This window comes from Microtus oregoni, unplaced genomic scaffold, assembly GCF_018167655.1.
Source record: "Microtus oregoni isolate MIOR12 unplaced genomic scaffold, Mior012 000018F_ref0000195, whole genome shotgun sequence".
Lineage (NCBI taxonomy): Eukaryota > Metazoa > Chordata > Mammalia > Rodentia > Cricetidae > Microtus > Microtus oregoni.
The window spans coordinates 40,445,804-40,471,763 of record NW_024543077.1 but is presented as its reverse complement, the minus strand read 5'-3'; the positions used below and the strand labels follow the sequence as shown (position 1 = coordinate 40,471,763).

Genomic DNA, 25,960 nt, shown 5'->3' with positions numbered 1-25,960 from the left:
ATGCTTGCAGGCCAGAAGAGGACACTGGACCTCATTACAGATGGTTGTGACTCACCATGTGGTTGCTGGGAATTGAACTCAGGACCTTTGGAAGAGCAGGCAATGCTCTTAACCTCCGAGCCATCTCTCCAGCCCCCAAGATTTGTTTTTTTATTTTTTTTTAAATATTTATTTATTTATTATGTATACAATGTTCTGTGTGTATGCCTGCAGGCCAGAAGAAGGCACCAGACCTCATTACAGATGGTTGTGAGCCACCATGTGGTTGCTGGGAATTGAACTCAGGACCTTTGGAAGAGCAGGCAATGCTCTTAACCGCTGAGCCATCTCTCCAGCCCAAGATTTGTTTTTTTAAATCACACATTTATTGCTTGACAATCAGCTATTATGAATAACGTTGTGTGAACCTTTGTGCACTTGGTTTTGCGTGGCTGTATGTTTGCATCTTGAGTATGTGGGAGAAGAATTGCTAGGTCATATGATTACGTTTTACAGTTTAAGGTGATTTCTACCACCTGTGTATGTGTGTTTCAATTTCTGCACAGGCTTGGCACTACTGGTTATTATCTTTCATACAGTTAGACATTTCAGTGGGTGTAAAGTGGTATCTCTTTGTAATTTTCTTTAAAAATTTTTTTGCGTTGTTTGAGATCAAACCTAGACCTGGGCACATGCTTCAGTCCGTGTTGTTATTGCTGGTTTTCCCCCAGACAACTTCTCCTTATACAGCATAGGCTGGTACTAATACAGGCTAAGCCATGCTCACTGAGCTGCTTGTCCTTTTGACAGTGATGGCAGGTGATGTTGAGCATCTTTTCATAGCCATTTGTGCATTTTCTTCTTTTTTTTTTTTTAAAAAAAGATTTATTTATTTATTATGTATACAGTATTGTGTCTGCCTGCAGGCTAGAAGAGGGCACCAGATCTCATTACAGATGGTTGTGAGCCACCATGCGAATGCTGGGAACTGAACTCAGGACCTTTGGAAGAGCAGGCAGTGCTTTTATCCACTGAGCCATCTCTCCAGCCCTCCATTTGTGCATTTTCATTGAGAAAATATCTACGCCCACAGGACAGTATTTATTTTCATTTATTTATTTATTTGGCTTTTCGGGGTAGGGTTTCTCTTTGTAGTTTTGGAGCCTGACCTATAACTTGCTCTGTAGACCACGGTGGCCTCAAAATTGAGTGCTGGGATTAAAGGCATGTGCCACCACTGCCTGGCTCAGGACAGTTTCCAAAAAGAAAATCAGAGTCTGCTTTATTGTCATCATTAACAGACCAGACACTGTTTCTTAGGGCTGGGGATGCTGGTAAAACACCCACCATCAAAGCAAGTCAAAGACAAAGCTCTCTGAAGTGGACAAGTCAGGGTGACCTGTCACTCGATGTTCTTGATGGAGGCCTACAGCGAGGGGATGGCCTCAGCATAATATATAATAATATGTACTGCTTCACGGATTTTCATGTCAGCCTTGCACAGGGGCTATGGTAATCTTGGCTGTATCTTTCCAATATGTGCTGCTAAGTGTCTGCCCTATTGGCCATTTTTAAATTGGGTTGTCTTTTTATTGCTGAGTTGTAATAGATTTCTCTATATATTTTGATTTTAGGTCTTTGGCAAATATATTATTTTCAAATATTTCATTCTTTTTGCTATCTTTTGAACAACTAAAGTTAAACTTTTGATGAACTCCGGATTTTCAATTTTCCTTTAGTTATTTCTGTTTTTGGTGTCATATCTGAAAATCTATCATTGATCTAATCCAAGCTGGGTGGGGTTGTGTAAACTTGAAATTGTAGTACTTGGGAGGCCGACACTGCGAGAGCTGAGTTCCAGGACAGCCTGGGCCAAATAAAAACACCCTGCCTCCAAAAGCAAAATCAACAAATATAAAAAGATTTGTTTATATTCTCTCTTAAGAGCTTTACTTTTAGGTCTTTGTGCTGGATAGTTTTATGTCAACTTTACAGGAGCTAAAGTTATCAGAGAGGAGGGGCCATCAATTAAGAAAATGCCTCCAGTTTGGCAATGGTGGTGCATGCCTTTAATCTCATCACTCGGGAGGCAGAGGCAAGAGGATCTCTGTGATCCTCTTGAGGCCAGCCTGGCCTACAGAGCAAGTTCCAGAACAGTCAGGACTACACAGTGAAACCCTGCCTCGAAAAAAAAATCAAAAACAAAAACAAAAACAAAAAAAAAAAAAAAGAAAATGCCTCCATAAGATCAGGTTGCAGACAAGCTTATAGGACATTTTCTGAATTAGTGATTGATATAGAAGAACCCAGTCCATTGTGGGTGGGGCCACCCCTGGGATGAGCAAGCCTTGGAGAGCTAGCCAGTAAGCAACACCTCTCCATGGCCTCAGCATCACTTCCTGCCTCAAGGTTCCTCCCTGTCTGAGTTCCTGTGCTGACTTCCTTCACTGATGGACTGACTACAATGTGGAAGTGTACACCAAATAAACCCTTTACTCCCCAGCTTGATTTTTTGGTCATAGCATTTCATTGCAGCAATAGAAATCCTAACTAAGACAGTCTTATATATACACACATTTGAGACATTTTAATTTTGCATTTGCAGTGAGATAGGGATTCCAAATTCCTTCTTTTGCATCTGAATGTTCAGTAGTCTCATTACTAATTATACTATAAATTTTTAAATGTTTAATGTGTATGGGTGTTTTTGTCTGCGTGTATGTCTATGCCATATGTGCAGGCCTGGCTTGGTGCTGACCGAAGGCATTGGATTCTCTGGGATTGGAATTACAGGTAGTTGTGAATGAGTATGTGGGTGTTGGGACTCAAACCAGAGTTCTCTGGAAGAACAACCAAGTGCTCTTTGATCGCTGGGACATCTCTAATCACCTCATTACTAACTATAGAAAAGATCCTTTTGGCCGGGCGGTGGTGGCGCACGCCTTTAATCCCAGCACTCGGGAGGCAGAGGCAGGCGGATCTCTGTGAGTTCGAGACCAGCCTGGTCTACAAGAGCTAGTTCCAGGACAGGCTCCAAAACCACAGAGAAACCCTGTCTCGAAAAACCAAAAAAAAAAAAAAAAAAAAAAGAAAAGATCCTTTTACTACTGTCTTGTAGTGTGAAGGATTATTGATTTATCTTAGAACTTTCAATTTTATTCCCTTTACTTATATATATTCTTTTTGTTTTGGAGACAGGGTTTTGCTGTAGCTATCAAGCCTGTCCTGGAACTAGCTCTTGTAGACCTGGCTGGCCTCGAACTCGCAAGGATCCACCAGCCTCTGCCTCCCGAGTGCTGGGATTATTTTTAATCCTCAATGAATGCTGTGCAAGAAGGTTATAGTAGTAGTCAGAGAATTTAAAGTCTTCCTGTGACGAAAGGCAACTAATTAATGGGTTGAGGGTAGCTCCTTCTGCCTACAACTTAAAAACTTTCAACAACATTTTAGTTATCTATAGCCCTCAAAACTGTGTCCTAGAGCTGGGGGCAGAGGCAGGAGGATCTTGTGGATTCCAGGCCAGCCTGGTGTACATAGTTGACTTCTAGAACAGCCAGGGCTGCGTAGTTAGATAGACGCTGTCTCAAAACACAAAACAGAACAAAAAGTGTGTCCCAAGGGGTCGTCTTTTCGTTGTGGTTTTTAAATCGAAGTCATGAGTGCGCCGGCAGCAAGCAAGAGGAGGTAGTAAAAGTTTTATCCCGGGAACTCACTGTACTCAGGGGCGTACGGAAGAGGAGACAAAGACCGATCTAGGCTCGGCCCTCAGGCGCGCAAGGTGTCCGAGAGGGTGGAGTCTAGGGCGTCAGTTTGACCCGGACAGTCAGCCTGGGGTGGCGAAGCCCTGGTCTCCAGAGGGGCTGAGATAGCAGGCCTGGTTCTCCCGCCGGCCGTACAATCCACCAGTCTCTCGCTCCATGCAAGCAGCTTTGCAAGTCGGACGCCCCCGGCCTCCCCAGAAGGCGCTTTCCCGCCTCCTTTTCCCGTCTTCCCCAACGCTCTTCTGCGCGCAGCGGAAGTAACGCAAGACGTAGCGGAAGTCCCTGCAGCCGCGGTGTTGTGCTGTGGGGAAGAGACAGATTTGTAAACCTCGGAGTGAGGTTCAGCTTGCCGGAGGCCGCTGCGGTGCGGAGACCCCCGGGGAATCCACCGTCACCATGTCTGATCAGGTACCGGGCCGGGGCCTCGGGGCTCCGGGCTGTCGGCCGCGGGCTTGGCCGGGCACCGGGACGCGGGGGAGGGGATGCGGCTGGGGGAGGGGGCCGCCGGTGGGGAGGGGGCCGCGAGGGGCGCCTGGCCGAACGGGGCCGAACGGGGCCGAGCCGCCGGGGACCGCGGGGCTCCGGGGCGCACCCACCCTCCGCCGCCCTCGCGGTGCCCCCCCCCCCCCCGGTCCCGCTGCCCGGCGCCGCGTCTCTCTCGACGGCTCCGGGGTTCCTGCGGGTGCGCTGGGGGCCTGGGCCCGCTCCCCAGTCGCCGGGAGCGACCTCGGGGAAACGGCCGTTTCCCTCGAGCCGACCGATGGCAGGAGCAGGGCCCCGGGCCTAGTTATGTAACGGGAGAGCGGCCCTAGCTGAGGGTAGGTGGCCCCTAGAGCGGCGCTGCTCCACTTGGGGTCTTCGGTGGTGGGGCGGGGCGGGGCGGGGGGGGGCGGCGAGGGAGCCTGGCCTGAGGTTCTCGGGAACCCAGAAGACAGCCGCTTTCCGTTGTGTTTGCGGGGAGGGCCGGTCCGCCGCTGTTCCTTCTGAGTCTTTTTTTCCATCTGGGGCTGCGGAGCGGTCGACTCTTTTCCTGTACTTTGCATTTCTTACTCGGGATTGGTCCATCAACTCTCTAGCTATGGGAGTGCTCAGAATAACCGAGAAACAACGAAACTGTTTCGCGTCCTACCACCAGCAAGCCATCTCATCTAGCATTAGCCTGCAGATGATTGACTTTTTCCAAAACAAAACATCTTTCCTTTTTTTTTCCCTATTCACAGTCAATTTCATACGTTTAAACAATGTATCTTGATTATATGCGTCCCCATATCCCATCTTCCAGGTGATAAAGAGAAAAGAGAAAAACTGTATTGTGCAGTTGTAGAATATTTTTACAGAAAACTTCCAATTAAAAGTGAAACGCTGTCAAGAATTTGCATGGTTATTTACCTTCAAATAGAAACACTGCCACCTAAATTTTTCTTCATCCTGTTATTTTTTTACCACGTTTGTGGGTAGTTTTTGATACATAAAGTTTTTGTCTGAGCTGGGCAGTGGTGGTGGATGTCTTTAATCTCAGCACTCGGGAGGCAGAGGCAGGTGGATCTCTGTGAGTTCGAGGCCAGCCTGGTCTACACGAGGTAGTTCCAGGACAGGCTCCAAAGCTACATAAAAACCCTGTCTCCAAAACCAAAACAAAACAAAAAACTTTTTTGGTCTTCTTTTGTTTGCTTAGACGACTTTGAATTTTCAAAGTATTTTTTTGACATTTATAGTGATAATCAGTAAACTTTTTCTTTCAACTCTACAGTGTAGTTGGACTGTTTATTTTTATTTTTATTATAATTTTTTTGTTTGTTTTTCAATACAGGGTTCTCTGTGTAGCCTTGACTGACCTGGAACTCGATCTGTAGACCAGGCTGGCCTCAAACTCAGAGATCCTCCTGCCTCTGCCTCCTGAGTGCTGGAATCAAAGGTGGGCGCCACTACTGCCTGGCCAGGGTGGTTCTAATTTTTAGCCTACTCATGCTGTAGGTTAGTTGTGGGGTGGATTTGATTATTAATAATCTGGATTAATTTCTATTTAATCTGGATAGAAATGACTTCATGAATATCTCCTCAGACAGTTGTTTTCTTAGTTACAAGTAAGGGAGGAAAGATCAGCTGTAAAAGCTTAGTTTCTTCAGCCTTTTATTTTAGAAGAAACTAGAAGGCGTGTTGGCCTGATGAAAGAGTTATGGAATAAGTTTTACAATTATTTTTGCTCTAATTTGAACTCACGTCATTTAAGAATATGAAGAACGTAGGACACAGGCTGTTTTCAGGGCCTGTGAAACTGCACTAGATGTAGTACTCACCCCAGTGGGTTTACTGGGCATTGGACGTGGCTCTGTATCCCTAAGCTCAAATCCCTTCTCTCCTGCTTAGTCTCATTAAGTTGCCGAGGTTGGTCTTTTTTTTTTTTTTTCAAAATATTTATTTATTATGTATACAGTATTCTGTCTGTATGTCTGCAGGCCGGAAGAGGGCACCAGACCTCATTACAGATGGTTGTGAGCCACCATGTGGTTGCTGGGAATTGAACTCAGGACCTTCGGAAGAGCAGGCAATGCTCTTAACCACTGAGCTATCTCTCCAGCCCCCCTAGGTTGGTCTTGAACTTGACTCTGTAGCACAAGCTATCTTTGGATTTGGAATACTCCTCCCTCACTCAGCCTTGCAGAGTTGTTGGGATTAGAGTTTGCTGTCATACCTGGCTAGTTGGTGTGTAATTAATTAAATTTTGTCATTCTTTCATGGATGGTCAGTGAAGATTTTTAGAAATATGACAGAAAAATGGAAGCAAGTCTTTTTTCTTTCTTTTTTTTAATATTTATTATTTATTATGTATACAATAGTCTATTCTATGTGCATGCCGAAGGCCAGAGGAGGGCACCAGACCTTATTACAGATGGTTGTGAGCCACCATGTGGTTGCTGGGAATTGAACTCAGGACCTTTGGAAGAACAGGCAATGCTCTTAATCACTGAGCCATCTCTCCAGCCCTCTTTTTTTTTTTTTGTTTTTGACATAAGGTCTTACTGTGTAGTTTTGGCTGTCCTGGAACTCATTATGTAGACCAGGCTGTCCTGGAACTCAAGAGAGATCCTCCTGGTTCTGCCTCCCAAGTGCTGGAATTAAAGATGAAAGATGTCTACTACCAGAACTGGCAAAACAAATTTTTTTTTTTTTTTTTTTTTTTTTTGAGACAGTGTTTCTCAGTAGCTATTGAGTCATTGAGTCCTGAAATTCTGTGGACCAGGCTGGCCTTGAACTCAGAGAGATCCACCTGACTGCCTCCCAAGTGCTGGGATTAAAGGCATGTATCACCACTGCCTGGCAAAACAAGTCTTTTTGATTGAGCTACACATTAAAGCAATGTGCATCAGTATGAAATAGTGCTTCTTTTAGGAATTTTTGACTTGAAAAAAAATGTATGCTAACATTTTAAGGGGTCATTTTTTATCTATTTTGTTTTCCAAGACAGGATTTCTCTGTGTAGCTCCAGTTGTGGTACTTGCTTTGTAGATCAAGTTGTCCTCAGACTCAAGATCCGCCTGCCTCTGCCTCCCAGTTCTGGGACAAAGGGTATGTGCCACAGTTGCCACCTGATGGGATTTTACATCATTGAGAGTGTGGTACTAGATTTAGGAACTATTGCTCTGTGATGATTGATGAGCTTAAAATACTGAAGTTCTCATCCTATTTATTTACATGATTATCCCAAAAGATGAGGGTCATCCTATAACCATTCATAGGAGTTTGCTTAGCCTAATTTCACATTTCATCAAAACTAGAAGTATAATATGAAAGGAATAAGAGTAATTTGAACTAATATTTTCCCTTTTTCTTTTCTTACAGTATAGTTAGAACTGTTTTCCATTTTATACCAAATCATCAAAAGCAACTTTAGTGTAACAAAAACAAAATAAAATCAACCCAGTTGGAAATAAACTTCTAGTTCCCTGACTTTGTGATTATGTCCTGTATTAAATCAGTCAAATCTCTAAGGTGCACCCAGATTCATGAGAAAGATGTGTCTCATTTCTCAGTAGGAGTAAGAAAGAACTTGAAGTTATCTTTAGTCGACCACATGACTTGTATTTCTGCTGCTGTTGTAACATTTGTTTCTGCAATGTTCTTTATAGGTTCTTGTTATTAATCTCTGCTGATCCTCGCAACAGTTTGAGTTTTCAGGAAAATAAGTGATGGATGTATATTACAATGTTAAGCTTTGGCCGGGCGGTGGTGGCGCACGCCTTTAATCCCAGCACTCGGGAGGCAGAGGCAGGCGGATCTCTGTGAGTTCGAGACCAGCCTGGTCTACAAGAGCTAGTTCCAGGACAGGCTCCAAAACCACAGAGAAACCCTGTCTCGAAAAACCAAAAAAAAAAAAAAATGTTAAGCTTTATGTACCATTCATATCATAGAACATACTAAACTATAGCAGTTACTTTAGCATTTACTTAGTGGTGGGTACCTTAGGCATTCCATTTCCTAGTAGAGGAGTGATGCATAGTCCGTCAAGTCTGTCATCTTTCTGACTGAGTGAGGTGCTGCTAGTGGGTATTACCAACTGAATATAATATGGAGCACTTCAATTAGAATATAACAACTATTTTATAATATATCGAAATAATATAATAGTTATGGTTGGAGTATTCACAGTTGAGTAGTTGAAATTTCAAAACTGTAAAAAAATTTTTTTGAGATGGTCTCTACTCCATGTAGCCCTGGTTATTCTGGAACTCCCTATTATGTAGACCAGGATAGCCTCTGCCTCCTGGGATTAAAGGTGTGTACCAGCACACTCTGAAAGTAAAATATTTTTCAAATAATTGTGATATTTCATAGTAGTTAGGTTAGCTCTGTTATAGCACTTACATAAAATATTCCCTACATAAGTATTTTTCTAATTTGTTTCTTAAGATTTTATTTTATGTGTGTGAGTATTCTGCTTGCATGTTTGTGTATGTACTGTGTGTGTGCCTGGTGGTTCCAGAGGTCATGATAGCATCAAATCTCCTGGAACAGGAGTTAAGGATGATTGTGAGCCCACACATGGATGCTGGGAGCTGGATCTGGGTCTGCTGGAAGAGCAGCCAGTGCCCTTAACTTTGAGCCCTCTTTAGTCAGGCTCCGAAGTGTTGTAGATAACAGTCTCTCAAAACATCTTTAGCATTTTCTTCCATAATTCTCTGAAATTGTGGATATTTACATAGATAATTGTTATCATTCAATTTTTACCGACTTGTAGGCAGGTTCACACAGATACTGTTACTGATCACCTTAGTCTTATAGTTCATGATTTAACAGACTTGTGGGCAGGTTCACACAGATACTGTTACTGATCATCTTAGTCTTGTAGTTCATGATTTGTATGCTCTAGTCAGCGGTGGTGGCACATGTCTTTAGTTCATTTCAGCACTCTGGAGGCAAAGGCAGTCAGAGGCAGGAGGATCTCTGTGAGTTCGAGGCCAGCCAGGTCTACGGACTGAGTTCCAGGATAGGCTCCAAAGCTACAGAGAAACCCTATCTCAAACAAAACAAAAATTTGCATATTCCTGCAACATATCTTTAAAGATGTGTGATTGCCTCCTCTTCTCCTTGCATTTAGTTGCCTTTTTGCAGTTAATAAGGATCTGAAGGAAAAGACAGGAAGGAAGGAGGAAGGGTGGAGTTATGTTCTCTTGCCTTATCTAGGTCCGGTTATTTAAAGGTTTGCAGATGGAAGACGTCTGTGTAACCTACATCCCATCAAGAGCTCCTGTACTTTATTTATTTGAAACAGACAAGGATGGTTTTGAACTTACAGTGATTCTCCTGCCTTTGTCTCTGCAATCACACCCTGCATATATACTGTACTGAATTTTTAGAATACATAGATTAGCTGAGTGTTGGCACATGTCTACACTCATGTGAGACCCAGTCTCAATCCCCCAGAAAGGAAAAACAAAAGACAACATAGTAGTTTAAACTTTGTATTACATTTATTTTTTGTGGGTGCCCTGAGTTCACCTGGACCTGAGAGGACAGCTTTGTGGAGTTGGGTCCACTGTGTGCTTCTCCGGGATTGCTCTTAGGATGTCGAGCTTGGCAGCAAGTGCTTTCATTTACTCATCTCTCTAGCCCCCACATAGTAGCGCTTTATAAATCATGTGCCCATGGGTTAACTCTGGTACTTACTTAAGCCCTACTCTCTAGCCTCCTATGTATCACTGAATGCCATTGCAGTGTTACGTTCCAGTCTCTTTCTACTGAAGGCATTTGTACATAGTGGCCTGTCTTTTGAAGTATATTAAAGTAGTACTGTGGGCCTTTTTTTCTTGAGACAGTTCTTATGTTGTACCATGTGCTAGGCTCAAACTTGTGCCAGTCTTCCTCCTGAATCAGCCAAGTGTTGAGATTACATCTGTGAGGACCTGTCCAGTATAGACTTGCTTTAAACATAATCCAGGTGATACTTGCTTTTAGTACTTTTTTTTAAAAAATCAGGATTGCTTTTGGATTGAATGACAGACTGTCTGATAGATCTTAGGTTGGACAAGTATGCTGCTAGTTTTTCCCATGAAACAAGTGTAGGCACAGATTGCTTTGGTGTATGAGGTAGGAGAAAATGTAGAAAATAAAGTTTCTATTCTTGTCTCGTGTGTTATAGGGCCCTTTACAAATGGGAAAACAGTGGTTCTATTCTGTTTTGTTTGAGACAGGGTTTCTCTGTAGCTCTGGCTGTCCTTCTGTGTACACCAGGCTGGCCTTGAACTCAGATTCACCTGTCTCTGCCTCCTGAGCAGTGGGACTAGAGGTGAAACACTGGGACTCACTTCAATTTCCAGCAGCCACTGGTGGCTCACAACCATCTATAGTGGGATCGATGCCCTCTTCTGGCATAAAGTTGTACATGCAGACAGAGCACATAAAAATTAATAAATACATAAACAATAAATCTTAAAGTGTGTACCACTACTGCCTGGCTTTTTAAAAAAATATTATTGTTACTACTACTACTGCTGCTGCTGCTACTACTACTACTATTATTATTATTATTATTATTGGTTTTTCAAGATAGGATTTCTCTTATCTAGCTCTGGTTGTCCTGAAACTCACGTTTGTAGACCATGCTGACCCCAAAATAAATCCACGTGCCTCTGCCGCCTAAGTGCTAGGATCAAAGGCTTGGACCACTATTGTCTGGCATTTGAAAAATTTTTATTATGGAAAAGTTAATGTATACAGTGTACCTCATATGTCTTGCCTTGTCTTATTTTTCAAATCTACAGCTCCGTTCCTTGCTATTTTGGAAGCCAGTCTCAGGCATTCATGTGTAAATAGGGCTTTAAATTTTTTTAAAATTATAATTAAAGGGCTGGAGAGATGGCTCAGTGGTTAAGAGCATTGCCTGCCCTTCCAAAGGTTCTGAGTTCAATTCCCAGCAACCACGTGGTGGCTCACAACCATCTGTAATGAGGTCTAGTGCCCTCTTCTGGCCTGCAGAGATAGACACAGACAGAATATTGTATACATAATAAATAAATAAATAAATATTTAAAAAAAATTATAATTAAATAATTTCCCCTTTCCCTTTCCTTCTTCCAGAACTTCCTGATAGCTTGCTCCTCTTGCTCTTTCAAACACCTCTTTTTCTTTAATTGTGGGCAGTCCTAAGTACGTAAATATAACTGCATAGTCAATATACTGTTGCTTATGTGTTTTCAGTGCTGACCATTTGGTATTGGCTATCCAGTTGGTGCACTTTTTGTGGGAAAGACTATTGATTCCCCCCTTGATTTGATATTCCTTAGTAGTTCTTAGTAGTTGTTTTGAGCTTCCCCCATCCACATTAGCATGCTTGTTGGTGTCATCCTTGTTCAGGTCATGTTTAAACAGCCAGATAGACAGGACTTCACGGGTGTGTAGCTTCTGACATTTCTAGGAGACACAATCCACAATGTCACTGCACATTTTTTGTGAAGGGCTTTTTATTTCTTTTAATAATAGCCACAATACTGTATCCTACTTTTCTTCTCTCTTCTATCTAGCTTTCTTCTTCTTCCTCCTCCTCCTTTTTAAAAAACATAGTTAGGAATTAAATAAATAGATACTAGAGAGAAGACTTAGTGGTTAAGAGCACTGACTGCTCCTCAGAGGACCTTGGTACAACTCCCAGCACCTATGACGTTTTACAACCGCCTGTAGTTCCAGTTTCCAGAGATCAAACATCCTGTTCCAGCCTCCGTGGGCACTTGCATGCATGTGGTATGTAGACGTACATGCAGGCAAAACATCTATACACATAAACTATATTAACTGTACACATAAAATAAAAATATATATCTTCAAAAAAGAAAAAAAAAGATTGAGCAGAGAATACTGCTTTAATCTGCACACTCAGGAAGCAGAGGCAGGAGGATCTCGAGTTTTAACAGCCTGGTCTGTGTATCAAGTGAGTTCCAGGACTACATAGAGAGAACCTGTCTCAAAACCAAAACAAAAATTTAGTATTTTCCAAGAATCCCTCCTCTTTCAGTAAGAATTAGCGATCCTTGTGTAGCTATAAGGACCAGTGGCAGATTAAATGAGATGCTCTGACCATGTGACTGAATTGTCCGTGAGCTGACTGTCAAGAGTACATCTTTGTGAAGATCATTGAACTTGAAATAGTACAGTATGAATTTAGTACACTTTAAATGCAAACTGCTGTGTTTTCCATGTCTTCCAGTTTAGTTCACTTCCCAGAATCATTTGTCTGTTTCCATGTTGTTCCTTGGAGAGCAGAGTTACGGTGGTTAGTTCCCAGTAAATTCCTTTACCAGCTAGGAGGGTTCAATCTCCCAGTGATGTAGTCCTGAAAATTGTCATGACTTCTGTTCTGCTGGCCGTATATTCTGGCCAGCCAGGTCGATCTGTTCTCTGGAACCGTCCTTGCTTTGATGACCTACAGTCCCAGACTTACCCTGAATGCTTTCACTGTTGTGTAACTAGTGTGCTGTATTCTGTATTGGCTGCCTTTAAAAAAAGTACAGGACAGAGAAGGAAAGCATACAAGACCCCAAGACTATTGGAGACGACAGGTTCAGTTTTTTCCTTTTGTCTACGATCTTTCTATTTTCTAGTCTGTCAGTAGGAAAAAGACATTCACTGGGTGTAGTGGCCTACACCTTTGATCTTAGTACTGGGAGGTGGAGGCAGGTAGATAGATCTCTTGAGTTTGAGGCCAGCCTGGTCTATATAGTGAGACCCTATGAGTTCATGAGAAGGTGCATGACTGCATTAAAGCTGTTTTACAAGAGGTAGAGATGTCCATTCCTACAGTGGTTTAGTGATTGTAGAGAATGAGATGGGCTTTAGAACCACTGGAATTGTCACAATGATGAATGGTTAAATAGGAAACTTGAGAGAAGCCATAGATAGTCACAGTGTTTGCTGTAGTCGGATGTGTGTGGATAACTGTTGTAACTGGGAATCCAGAGAGGATTTTTGTTTGTTTGTTTGAGTGCTGCTGTGATTGCTGGCTTTAGTGCTGTTGAACTCAGAACTTTTTGTACACCAGACATGGGTTTTGCCCCTGAACTATGTTCTCAGTTTTTGATTGTGGTTTTCAGAAAAAGGAAATAAGTCTATCATACTTCAGATACCTAACATGCACAAGTTCAGGCCCTTGGATAAAAGTGTGAACTCTGTAATTGTTAGATTGGAGAGGATGATGTTAGTATTTGTGTCTGTCTTGTTTTTCTTTCTGTTACTATTATAAAACACTGACCAAACCAGACTTTCCTTAGATTTCCAAGTCATAGTTCAATATTGAGGGTTCCCAAGGCAGCAACTCAAGTAGAATCAGAAGGCAGGAGCTGTGGGGCCGAAGTCTTGGAGGGATGCTGCTTGCTGACTTTCTCCCGTGACTTACTCAGCTTGCTTTTTTATATGATCTAGGACTACTTGCCCAAGGGTGCACTGGGATCTCCTGAATCAAGAAAATGCTCTAAAGGCTTGCCCACAGGGGACTCTGATGGAGGCAATTTGAAATAGGGTCTCTCTGTGTAGCAGTTCTGGCTGTCATGGAACTCACTGAGATCCACCTGCCTCTGCCTTCTGAGTTCTGGGATTAAAGGTGCCACCAGTGCCCCACCCTAGGGGCAATTCTTCAATTGAGGTTCTTTCTTCCTAAAACACTTTAGGTCGTGACTAGTTGACAAAAATTAATCAACACGGTATCTAAGAGACAGTCAAGGAAGGAAAGCAGAGGACTGAAGGAGAATTGAAGAAAACAGCTGAGATGAGAAGGCACAAATGGAGAAATTTGAGTGTCCTATGGATTTAGCAGTAAGGAGTGCAGCTGAAACTGAGGACAGTTTTGAGGGTTGATGCACAGAGAACAGGTAGGAGAGTAAAAGTGCCCATAGCAAATACTGACTTGTCAGTTGTGACTGTGGTGGGAAAATAAAGATTGCAGTAGAGAGTCCATCAAGGAGGCCAGTGTGGGAGACGAATGAACTGCAAGTAGAGGCATTAAAGAAAGATAGTGGTTGGGAGACTGCTGTGACCTGAGAAGGCCTTTCGGTAGTAGACGTCAGCTGATCTACATCTCTGAATTGATTTCAGGAAAGACTACCTTTACTTCAGGCAAAGGAAACTGGGCCATACACGGCCGAAGATGGGAGAAGGCAATGGACATATTGGGGGGGGGGGGTTGGTTCGAATGAGAATGGCCCCGTAGGCTCATATTTTTGAGTATTTGGTCCCTAGTTGATGACTGTTTGGGAGAATTAGGAGGTATGGCCCTGGTGAAGTTGTGTCATTGGGGATGGATTTAAGATCTCAAAAACGCAGCTATTCCTAGTGCCCGTTCTCGCCTCCTCCTTGTGTTGGGATGTTGCTGTTGTCACCTCACCTTTGCTTTACTGTCACGGACTCTCTGATCTTACGGAACTGTAAACTCAGCTGAAGGCTTTCTTTTATTGCTTGCCTTGGTTATGCAGTTTTAACGTGGCGTAGACAAAGATGAGTCTTTAGCAAACAGTGAAGAGATTTCTTAGGCTACTAAAAGGAATGTGAGAGAAAAGTGAGAATGGGGGCAGCGATGTATGTATTGAAATGTTGTGGAGTTTGTTTTTAGACCTTAAGGTGTTGGAAGCCATTTATGCTTTTTGAGTATTATAGGATTCTGAGTGTTTGAACAGAGAGAGGAGGGGGGATTGTTTTTTGTTTCTGAGTATCTTCTATGTAGCCATATTAGCCTAGACAAAACTAGAATATCTTCTTTTGTGCCAACGTAAACAAAACTCACTTCCTCTCCTCCTCTTAAAGGGATTCAGGTTTGGGTTGCCTTTTATTGCCCTTCACCACAGAGAATAAGCCCTTTGCTTTCTGGATACTTGCAGGAAGAAGCAACTCTTCAGTATGACTATAAATTCATAGAAATATGGCAAGACAGTGTTTGAAGATAGTCACCTAATTTTCAGGTGAAGTACTGTGACTAAAGAAGTTAATTTTGCCTGCAAATATCCAGTCTGCAAGCATTGAAATGCAGCTGAATGAAAACCAGGCATCCTGTCCCATACTGTCTCTTCTGTCATCTAAGCATTTCCTTAGACACTGTACTGATCTTGGAGCTTGGTATGCTTACTCAGTTTCTCCCCCTCCGCACACTTAATGACATGTACATGTTACTGTATACATACAGATCTTTGTATCGCCCCTCCCCAGACCCCTTGCTGTCTTTGTTCCCCCTCCATCCCCTCTATCCCTGTGGCTCATCCTTCTCTTCCTCCACTATAGTCCCCTCCTGCAGTCCTCTCTGCTACCCCCTTCTGTTACCCCCTCTTGTTATCCCCCACTGTACATAGTCTCTTTTATACATGCAAATTTAAATTTCAATCTAGAGTCTACATTTGAGAGAAAACATAGCCCATTGATTGATTGATTGGGTTTTTGTTGTATTTAATTTTTGGAGGTTTTTTTCTTAATGGATTGTAGATAGTGATCCCCTTTGGATATATAGTTGAAAAAGACTTCTCCCATTCTGTAGGCTCTTTTCACTCTATTGATTATTTTCCTTTGCTGTGTAGAAACTTATTATTGTGCAATACCATTTGTCAGTTCTTGGGATTATTTCCAATGCTATTGAATTGTGTTCTGTTCATTTCAAAATGTCAAGAGTATGTAGTGTTAGCTGTACTGGCATGTGCTATATAGATATATATATGTGCTTTACGTGTAAAATTCAGTTTGTTGATTCTTACTTTTTCCCCCCTTGAGACTAGGTTTCTCTGTGTAACAGCCCTGATTGTCCTGGAACTCACTTTGTAGTCCAGACTGGCCTTTCACATCTACCTGCTTCTACTGAGTGCTGGGATTAAAAGGTTAAAGTGTTCCATCACATCCGCCTCAGTGCGCTAATTATTAGTAAGTGTAGATTAACAGGGTCTCACTATATATCCCTACCTGGTCTGGAATTCTAAACCAGGCTAGCTGCAAACTCATAGAAATTTACTACCTGACTGAATTAGTTTTGAATTAATACAAGTAGCAAGAATATTTTAAATATTTAAGTGTGATGGTTGAAGTGTGTGGGACACTTTCCAGGACATTGTTTCACTAAGAATGACTCAACTGATGTGTTTTATGCTGAAATTGTTCTCATCTAATTCAGCCTGTTAATTTCAGTTGCTTTGCAATACTCCTTTATTTGAGATGAGTTTGTAAATCTTTTTGTATTCCCATAAGTCTCCTTTTCCTTACTTTCTCACTCCTAGATTCCAGGCTCTTCCGCTCCCATTTTGTTACTGCTTTCAGTCAGGCCTTATTACCTTGTAACCTTGGATTAAAATACCAGATGATATAAAACTGATTCATTTTGACTCTAGTATTTAGACCAATACTTTCCTATTTGATTGTCCTTTCTAAATAGCCTTTGCTTGTGATACATTTCCATATCTTGGTATAGGAGGTTGCCTCAGGATAGACCGTGAGAACATACTCTTAGATTCAAAATGTTTACTAAGAACTCTAGGTGGATGAACTCCTAGTTAAGAGGAATTGACCTTAGGGCAAGAGTTTCCAAATTGCTCCTCTTGACGCCAGCATCTTTGTCACCTTTAACTTGTTAGAAACATTTTCATTAATTTGTCTTAAGTCCTTAGAAGGTGACTGACTAAGACATGGTTAAATTTTAGATTTTTACTGTAGGAAACAATGCTGTTAAAAACAAACAAACAAACTTGGACTGGAGAGATGGCTCAGATGTTAAGAGCACTGGATGCTCTTCCAGAGGTTCTGAGTTCAATTCCCAGCAACCACATGGTGGCTCACAACCATCTGCAATGATATCTGGTGCCCTCTTCTGGTGTGCAGGCATACACACAGACAGAATACTGTATACATAGAAAATAAATAAATGGGGGGGGCTTTATTGATTTTTAATGAGTGGGGAGTTTGAAGAATAATTGAGTGTTGGGGAAATAAATGTGCTCTGTATTTTCAGGTGCAGAGTCTGTCACCTGGGGGAAAGTAATGGATGCTCATAAACAGCAGAGTATAATTGCTAATCTGGAAATTTCTTTCAGGAGGCAAAACCTTCAACTGAGGACTTAGGGGATAAGAAGGAAGGAGAATACATTAAGCTCAAAGTTATTGGACAGGTGAGTTTCATTATTTTTCTCATTTGACATTTTTCCAATGTGTAAAAACATGGGAAAAAACATTAGGTAGGATATGTTATTTAAAAATTGCATTTTCGGGGCTGGAGAGATGGCTCAGAGGTTAAGAGCATTGCCTGTTCTTCCAAAGGTCCTGAGTTCAATTCCCAGCAACCACATGGTGGCTCACAACCATCTGTGATGGGGTCTGGTGCCCTCTTCTGGCCTGCAGACATACATGCAGGCAGAACACTGTATGCATAATAAATAAATAAATTTTTTTAAAAAAAATGCATTTTCCTTTATTGTACATGTATCTGTTGGGGGTAAAAGAGGCAGATAATGTTTTTGAGACAGGGTCTCACTCTGTACTCTTGCTTGGTCTTGAATTTACTACACAGACCAGGCTGACTTCAAACTCAAAGATGTACTTGCGTCTTCCTCCAAGTGTTGGAGTTAAAAACATGTGCTACCACACTGGCATGTTGTTACTTCTTTTAGAAGATCGGAATTAGTGAAATGGTACACCTTTCACCATCACAGTATGATAGTTTTCCATCCTCTTCCAAGTGGGAAATCAATGTCACTGACAGTGTTATTTTTGGGGGAGGTCTGCTTACTGCGTCTAAATGTGTGTGTGTGTAGTGGAATCTAGGGCCTGGCAAAACCATATCCCCAGCCGTCGTCTTCTTACTCTTTTTTTTTTATTGCTTTGAGTGTGGTATATGGATGCAGCGAGTGCGCTCAGTTCCTTATGCTAGTGTCTGCTGTTAAGAGTGTGGTATATGAGCCGGGCGATGGTGGCGCACGCCTTTAATCCCAGCACTCGGGAGGCAGAGGCAGGCGGATCTCTGTGAGTTCGAGACCAGCCTGGTCTACAAGAGCTAGTTCCAGGATAGGCTCCACAGCCACAGAGAAACCCTGTCTCGAAAAACCAAAAAAAAAAAAAAAAAAAGAGTGTGGTATATGGACGCAGTGAGCGCGCTCAGTTGCTTAGGATGTTAGTGTCTGCTGTTACTCTTGATCTTACACCTCCCTTCCCCACTACAGGAGTTCCCTGACAGACATTATATGCATAATAAATAGCTTAAAAAAAGTTTGTTTTCTCTTAGGTTTGATACCCCCTAGGGACACTAGTTGGTATGAATGGGATAGTATGTTTTTTTTTTAAAGATTTATTTATTTATTATGTATACAACATTCTGCCTTGGTGTATGCCCGCGCGCCAGAGGAGGGCGCCAGATGGTTGTGAGCCACCATGTAGTTGCTGGGAATTGAACTCAGGACCTCTGAAAGTACAGCCAGTGCTCTTAACCTTTAAGCCATCTCTCCAGCCCCCAGTATGTTTTCTTTTTATTGCTTATAAGGGTTTGTAACAGTTCATTTTATTTTTTACAGTATTTTTATGGATATGATGTAATGAAAGAATGCTTTTGCTTGGCATACAAATTTATATTAATAATTTTGATACCTAAAACATCTTTGGTTTGCTATTTTTATAGTGAGTTGCTAAAATGTAATTTGGATTTTGACTAGATTGCTTTTAATGAAACTAGTTAGGAATGCTAAAAAGAATATTATGAGAAAACTGTAACAAGACGTAATTAAATAATATGGTTCAAGTTAGCTAAGTAGTGTAGAAAAAGAAGGAATAATGTTTCCCTTTATCTCCTTAGGATAGCAGTGAGATACATTTCAAAGTGAAAATGACAACACATCTCAAGAAACTCAAGGAGTCGTACTGTCAAAGACAGGTTTGTGTACTGTGATGTTAAATACAGCGCTTCCGTATGACGGTTGTTGAAGTGTACTCTGATTTCACCATTAGAAACTGAAGGGAAACACCGTAGTGTTGTTTGCCGTTGCTCATGCGTGGTTTTCCTTTTGTGACCCATTTCAGTTTTAGTAGGATATAGAAAACGTTTGAAAGTAACTCACTTTTACTGATTGCTCAGAAGAATATTTTTGATGGTTTGCATCTGTGTATAGCAATAAAGGCAACCCTTTTTGGTGATTATTGTGAAATTTCCCTGTGCTTCTATGAGGTTTAGGTCATTTATATCAAATTTAAATCTATAATTAATATATTTTCTTGGGGCCGGAAACACGATTCAGCAGTTAAGAGTACTGACTGCTCTTCCAGTACCCAGTTGATGGCTCATAACCATCTGCAGCTCCAGTCCTAGAGGATCTGATGCCCTTCTGTGAGCACTGCACACAAATGGTGCACACACATATAGGCAGGCAAAACACCCTATAAAAATAAGTACTCACCTGGTGGTAGTGGCACGTGCCTTAATTCCAGCATTTGGGAGGCAGAGGCAGGCAGATGTCTGTGAGTTTGACACTAACCTGGTCTTTAGAGCAAGTTCCGGGAGAGACTCTAAAGCTACACAGAGAAACCCTGTCTCGAAGAACAAGACAAAACAAAAAACAAAACACACAAAAAAAACCAAATTAAAAGTATTTTTTTCTTTATACATAATATAGATTGCTGCTAACTATTTAACATATTTTCAAGCATATATCAAGATAATTTCTCTCTTTTAAAAAAAAATCTGTATGGGGGCTGGAGAGATGGCTCAGTGCTCTCCCAGAGGACTTGGGTTCAATTCCCCACAACTACATGGCAGCTCATACCTGTAGTTTCAGGGCTTCTGACACCCTCACACAGACATACATGAGGCAAAACACCAATGAACATAAATTATATATGTAAAAGGATCTGTATGGTTGTGTACATTCATACATCTTATGCTCACAAATATTAAATAAAAATTGGGGGGGAAGTTCAAGAATTAATAATCTTTAGCTTCAGCTAAAAATGTTTCAGGATATCCAGGGCTACATAGTAAGACCCTGCCTCAAATACACAGGGGTGTGTGTGTGTGTGTATGTAAGCATATGGAAGAGTGTAGTTCATGCTGGATATGAGGGATAACTTGTAATCCCAACACTGATAGGAGGAGGTCAAGAATTCAAGGTTATCCTCCACTATTAAAGAAATTTGAGGACAGCCTGAGCTTCATGAAACCCTGTCTCAAAAAATTAAAACCAAAACAAGAAAAACAGTACATTAGAGATAACCAAGGTTGAAATTTTGCTTTGTTTGTTTTGAAGCAGGGTCTCTCTTACACAACCTTGGCTGTCCTGGAACTCATTGAGATAAGCCTGCCTCTGCCTCCCGAGTGTGGTTTTAAAGGTGTGTGCTACCACCAACCAGCTTTATTTTCTTTTATGCTAGCTCAGACTTAGGGGGAAGTGAATACAATATGGTTGGGAAGAAAGGCTTATTAATCATTTTGGGCTAAAATTCTTAGCTAACTTCTTTTATCTATAGGCCATAAGCTCCCTAGTTGTAAACTGAAGATGAGGTGGTAATACCTCTTGAGTCTTTACAAAGAGCTTTATTTATGACTGCAAGTAAAGTACTTGGTACAGGATAGCCTTCCTAACAAATAATTGGTTCTCATTATATGGTAATTATGGTTGAATTGGTAATCTAATTTTATGATCAATGTAGCTTGTTAAGCCTTTATGTTGTTTTGGTTTTTTTTTGTTGTTGTTGTTGTTGATTTTAGAGTATAATAGTTATTTAAAACCTAAGATTTTTACACACACTTTCTTTTTTTTAGGGAGTTCCAATGAATTCACTCAGGTTTCTATTTGAAGGTCAGAGAATTGCTGATAACCATACTCCAAAAGAAGTAAGTATGGTTTCTTTCTGAATCAAACTTTTGAAATAAATAAGATTTTGGATTAAACGGATGAGGATTGTAGCTTAGTGATAGAGCATGTGCTTAATATCCGTGTGTCCCAGAGTTTGATATCTCTAGTGCCAAAATAAAAGAGAAAAAAGTAATAGCTTTTAAAATTTGTATTTATTTGTTATGTGTATGTTCACATGCATGCCTGTTGATGAGGGTCATGACGCATATATGGGAGTCATTTCTCTACCATGGGCATCCTGCGATGCTGGGTCCAGTGTCTGTTGCAACATCCCAGGGACAAAAATAGCTTTTTCCTTGGGGCTCAGAGGTTAAAAATACTTTTTGCTCATGCATAGGACTTGGTTTCAGTTCCCATCACCCATATGGTATATCATCTGTAACTCCGGTTCCAAGGGATCTGCTGCCCTCTTTTGACTTCCTTGGGTACCATGAGCAAACATGATGTGTGTGTGTATAAACAAAAAGTATACATTTGACAAATACATTTTTGTCAAATGTATACTTTTTGTTTGTTTTTGTTTGATTTGTTTTTTTGAAACAGGGTTTTTCTGTGTAACAACCTTAGCTGTTCTGGAACTCAACCTAGACCAGGGTGGCCTCAGACTCAGAGATCCTTCTGCCTCTGCCTCAAGTGATAGGATTAAAGGTGTGTGCTACCACCACCCAGCTGAAAATAAATCTTTTTTGTTTGTTTGTTTCTCTGTACATTGTTTCTCTGTAGCTTTGGTGCCCGTCCTGGAACTAGCTCTTGTAGACCAGGCTGGTCTCGAACTCTTAGAGATCCGCCTACCTCTGCCTCCCTAGTGCTGGGATTAAAGGCGTGCGCCACCACCGCCCGGCCTGAAAATAAATCTTTTTTTTTTTTTTTAAAGGTTTATTTATTATTTATTATGTACAAAGTATTCAGCCTCCATGCCTGCAGGCCAGAAGAGGGCACCACATCTCATTACAGATGGTTGTGAGCCACCATGTGGTTGCTGGGAATTGAACTCAGGACCTCCGGAAGAGCAGTCCATGCTCTTAACCTCTGAGCCATCTCTCCAGCCCCTGAAAATAAATCTTAAAGGGAAATTTTTTTCTCTTAGGGAGATGAGGTGGCTCATTGCAATGGCTCAGTAAAGGCACTTGCCACCACCATAGTTTGCATAGTGAAAGGAGAAAACTAACTCCATGGAGTTGTCCTTTGGCCTCTACCCACAAGCCATGCACATTTGCCTGTTCTCCCCTTCATCTCATACATACCTCCATACACAAATAATAAAATGAATTTATATAAATTTTTAACAATTTCATTAGCATTAAATGCACTTTTGTGAATTCTTGCTGGTTTATCAGAGAGGGGAAATAATCTATTGAACTGAGATTTCCTTATGTACTTTCAAAAGTGCCGCTAAGAAGAGGGGTGGAGGATTGGCTAAGACCTCTATGGTCTTTCTTTTAAAGACAGACACATCTTACATTTGGTCAAGTTCTGGTACTTTGTTGATGGTGACCTCGGAGGACTTGGGGAATCTGGAGCAGTCCCTCAAGTCCGAGTATATAGTTCAACAGTCCTTTGCGTTTGTTTACAAAGTGTTTTCATAATCGTGATTAATAAAGTTACTTTGCTTTAAATAAGCCATTTTTTCTATTTAGCTATTACTTTTGATAAGTCGTGAAAAAAGTTGGAATATCTTTTGTGGCATTTAGAGCCATGTTTGCCATTGAAGGTCTAATTGACTTTGCTAGCTATTCTGCTTTATTAAACCACTTTTGATAGGAATACTACAGAGTGGAGCTGTATGTTTCTGAGTATGACATGGTGTCTCTCTGTTCCATTATGGGTAATGTTGGTTTTCATTGTTTGTTTGCTTTGAGACAGGGTCTCTTTGTACAGAGCCATTGCTGTCCTGGAACTCACAGGGATCTGCCTGCCTCTGTTAAATGATGATTGCCAGATCCATTCATTGTGGAGTTGCCGTATTAGGGTTCTCTAGAGGAACAGAACTGAAGAATATTTATGTAAAGGAAACTTATTAGAGTGCTGTTCCCGCAGTGCTGTCTACCAGTGGAAGGTCCAGTTCGTGAGGCTGGGACATCTCAGCTAGTTTTGAGTATCCTGAAGAAGTGGGCTGTTATACCAGTGAAGAAACGAGCTTTCCAGGAATAGTGGGCAAAGAGCAAAAACTTCCTTCCTCCAAGTCTTTTATATAAACTGCCACCATAAGGTAGATCTTCCCGTTTCTAGAGATCCAGGTTCAGCTAAACTGGGTGTAGTTGTGCAGAGGCAGGTGGGTCTCAGAGCTGGAGGCCAGCCTAGGTGGTCTGCATGTGGAGTTCTAAGGATGGTTGGGTCTACACAGAAACCCTGTCTCAAAAAAACAAAACCAAAGACAGAAGGAAAGAAGGACCCTCTCACAGGTGTATCCAGCCTCCTGGGCTTTAGTGACTTGCAGTTGTAATCATTTTACAAGCCTGCAGAGGTTTTTTTTTTTTTTTAAATGTGTGACTGTCCTTTAGATGTTGCCCATTTAAGGTACCTTCAACTTGGTACTTGTGTTGTTCTTGACTTTTCTCCATATTTTAAAGAAGTTTTTATTTTGAAATATTTTTCAGATTAAAGGGAAGTTACAAGTGCAGAATAAAAATTGCCATCTATGGCCAAGTGGTGGTGGCGGCGGCGCACGCCTTTAATCCCAGCATTTGGGAGGTAGAGGCAGGTGGATCTCAGTGGGTTTGAGACCAGCCTGGCTCCAAAGCTACACAGAAACCCTGTCTCAAAAAACAAATCCCCGTTCCCCAAAGAAGAAACAAAGCAAACCACTTCCATATTGTAGAGTGAATAAGCAGAGTGTCCCTCCCCTCCCAGTCTGGGCCAGAGCAGTCTCACGGCTTTGCACATGGCAGGCAAGTGCTGTTTTTGTTGAATGGCTTGATTCAGGTTTTTGTTGTTTGTTTTTTTGAGACAAGGTCACACTAAGTAGTTTTGACTGTCTTAGAACTCATTGTATAGACAAGGCTAGTCTCAAATTCACCAGGATCTGCCTGCCACTGGCTTCCCTAGTGCTGGGATTAAAAGGTGTTCCACTTCCCAGGTGTTGGCCTCACGGGAGAAGAATTTCAGCCTGGGGGTTATTTCCAGGTGACACTTGGATTGTCTTGTACTTTAAAATAGTGGCCACATAGTTGCAGCCGGTGTAAAAATGTTGCTTTTTTAGTTCAGTGTTAACATATTTCCCTTTTTTTTGCAGCTGGGAATGGAGGAAGAAGATGTGATTGAAGTTTATCAGGAACAAACGGGGGGTCATTCAAGGGTTTAGATAATTCTTTTTATTTTTTTTCCTTTTCCCTTAATCCTTTTTTATTTTTAAAAATAGTTCTTTTGTAATGTGGTGTTCAAAATGAAAATTGAATACTGGCTCTCCATCTCTTTAGAACATCTGGTATTCTGAATTCTAGTGTTCAATATTCATTACTGGTTGTTTTTGTTGTGCTGATTTTTGGTGATCAGACCTCAGCTCCCTTAATATTGCCCTTCATATTTTAAACAATTTCATATGTGCACAGAGAGGCCACCCTTTTCAGGACTGTGCATTTTCAAGTTTGTGATGATAAAAAGATGGACCAGTGGGAGCTTTCCTATGACCTTCCAGTTGGCCCTGAAGTTCCAGCATGCAGTTGCTTCACGCCTGGACTGTGGTTTTCAGTGGGAGATGGAAGGTCTTCAGAGACCTGAACTGTGGGAAAATGACCTTTCCTCAGCTTGAAGCTACTTTTAAAATCTGAGGGTCTGGACCAAAAGAAGAGCATCACGTTTGTAGTCAAGATGACAGATACAGTGAGAGTGACAGCTAACTCCAGGATGGCTTCACCAGAGAGAAGAGTATGGCAGGCTGTCTGAAGATCCCAGGAAAGCTGTAATTTCCATCAGCAGTTAGTAGGAAAGTTACTCTTGCAGAAGTGTACGCAACAGACACTGCTCCTTTTGATTCTGTTTGTAGTTTTTGGCCTGGGACATGGGTTTTCAAGGGACATCGTCTGTACCAGCTTCATTAAAATAAACAATATTTGTAAAAACCGTACGAAAGTCCCTTTTATTTTAGTTTATTTAGTTTTGTAGGGAGAAAGATGAAAATGTCCCAGATAGGGTTTTCTTTAGTGCTGTACAGTGGTGACCTTAATGACTTGAAGCAGTGGGAGCTACTGGTGTACCTCCTGAATCAATCGTTTACTTATGATCACAGTGCCTTTTTAAAAACTCGCTGTCAGCCGGGCGGTGGTGGCGCACGCCTTTAATCCCAGCACTCGGGAGGCAGAGGCAGGCGGATCTCTGTGAGTTCGAGACCAGCCTGGTCTACAAGAGCTAGTTCCAGGACAGGCTCCAAAACCACAGAGAAACCCTGTCTCGAAAAACCAAAAAAAAAAAAAAAAAAAAAAAACTCGCTGTCAGGTGGTAGTGGCGCACGCCTTTACTCCCAGCACTCTTGAGGCAGAGGTGGGTGGACCTCTGAGTTCGAGGCCAGCAGGACTGTTTCACAGAGAAACACCACTGTCGTGTCTTTTCTGATTGTGCTGTTCTTGGATGTTACACATAAACCATTACTGGGTGTTTTGTTTTTCCTTTTCGAGTATTTTTTTTTTTTTTTTAATATTTATTTATTTATTTATTATGTATACAATATTCTGTCTGTATGCCTGAAGGCCAGAAGAGGGCGCCAGACCTCTTTACAGATGGTTGTGAGCCACCATGTGGTTGCTGGGAATTGAACTCAGGACCTTTGGAAGAGCAGGCAATGCTCTTAACCACTGAGCCATCTCTCCAGCCCCCTTTTTCGAGTATTTTTAAAATCCCAGTGAATTGGGGGCTGGAGAGATGGCTCAGTGGTTAAGAGCACTG

At 41.7% G+C, this 25,960-nt stretch overlaps 1 protein-coding gene and 1 non-coding gene across 2 annotated transcripts; one reads left to right on the top strand and one right to left on the bottom strand.

Moving 5' to 3' along the window:
• Nucleotides 1–1,438: 1,438 nt before the first annotated feature.
• Nucleotides 1,439–1,542, bottom strand: LOC121459172. The gene has a single exon (XR_005975926.1). It is a non-coding gene; the product is annotated as a U6 spliceosomal RNA (small nuclear RNA).
• A 2,450-nt stretch (nt 1,543–3,992) lies between these two features.
• LOC121459144 (small ubiquitin-related modifier 1) lies at nt 3,993–25,145 on the top strand. The gene is made up of 5 exons (XM_041668676.1): nt 3,993–4,148; nt 17,282–17,356; nt 19,030–19,107; nt 20,989–21,060; nt 24,315–25,145. Exons 1-5 carry the CDS (start codon nt 4,137–4,139, stop codon nt 24,381–24,383), a joined length of 306 nt encoding a protein of 101 aa, XP_041524610.1. The 5' UTR covers nt 3,993–4,136; the 3' UTR covers nt 24,384–25,145.
• Nucleotides 25,146–25,960: the final 815 nt, after the last annotated feature.

Bases quoted from the DNA above. Each gene is read 5' to 3' on its own strand.
- LOC121459144 (XM_041668676.1), top strand. The intron at 17,357-19,029 runs GTGAGTTTCATT...TTATCTCCTTAG, and splicing joins AGCTCAAAGTTATTGGACAG to GATAGCAGTGAGATACATTT. The intron at 21,061-24,314 runs GTAAGTATGGTT...TTTTTTTTGCAG, and splicing joins ATAACCATACTCCAAAAGAA to CTGGGAATGGAGGAAGAAGA.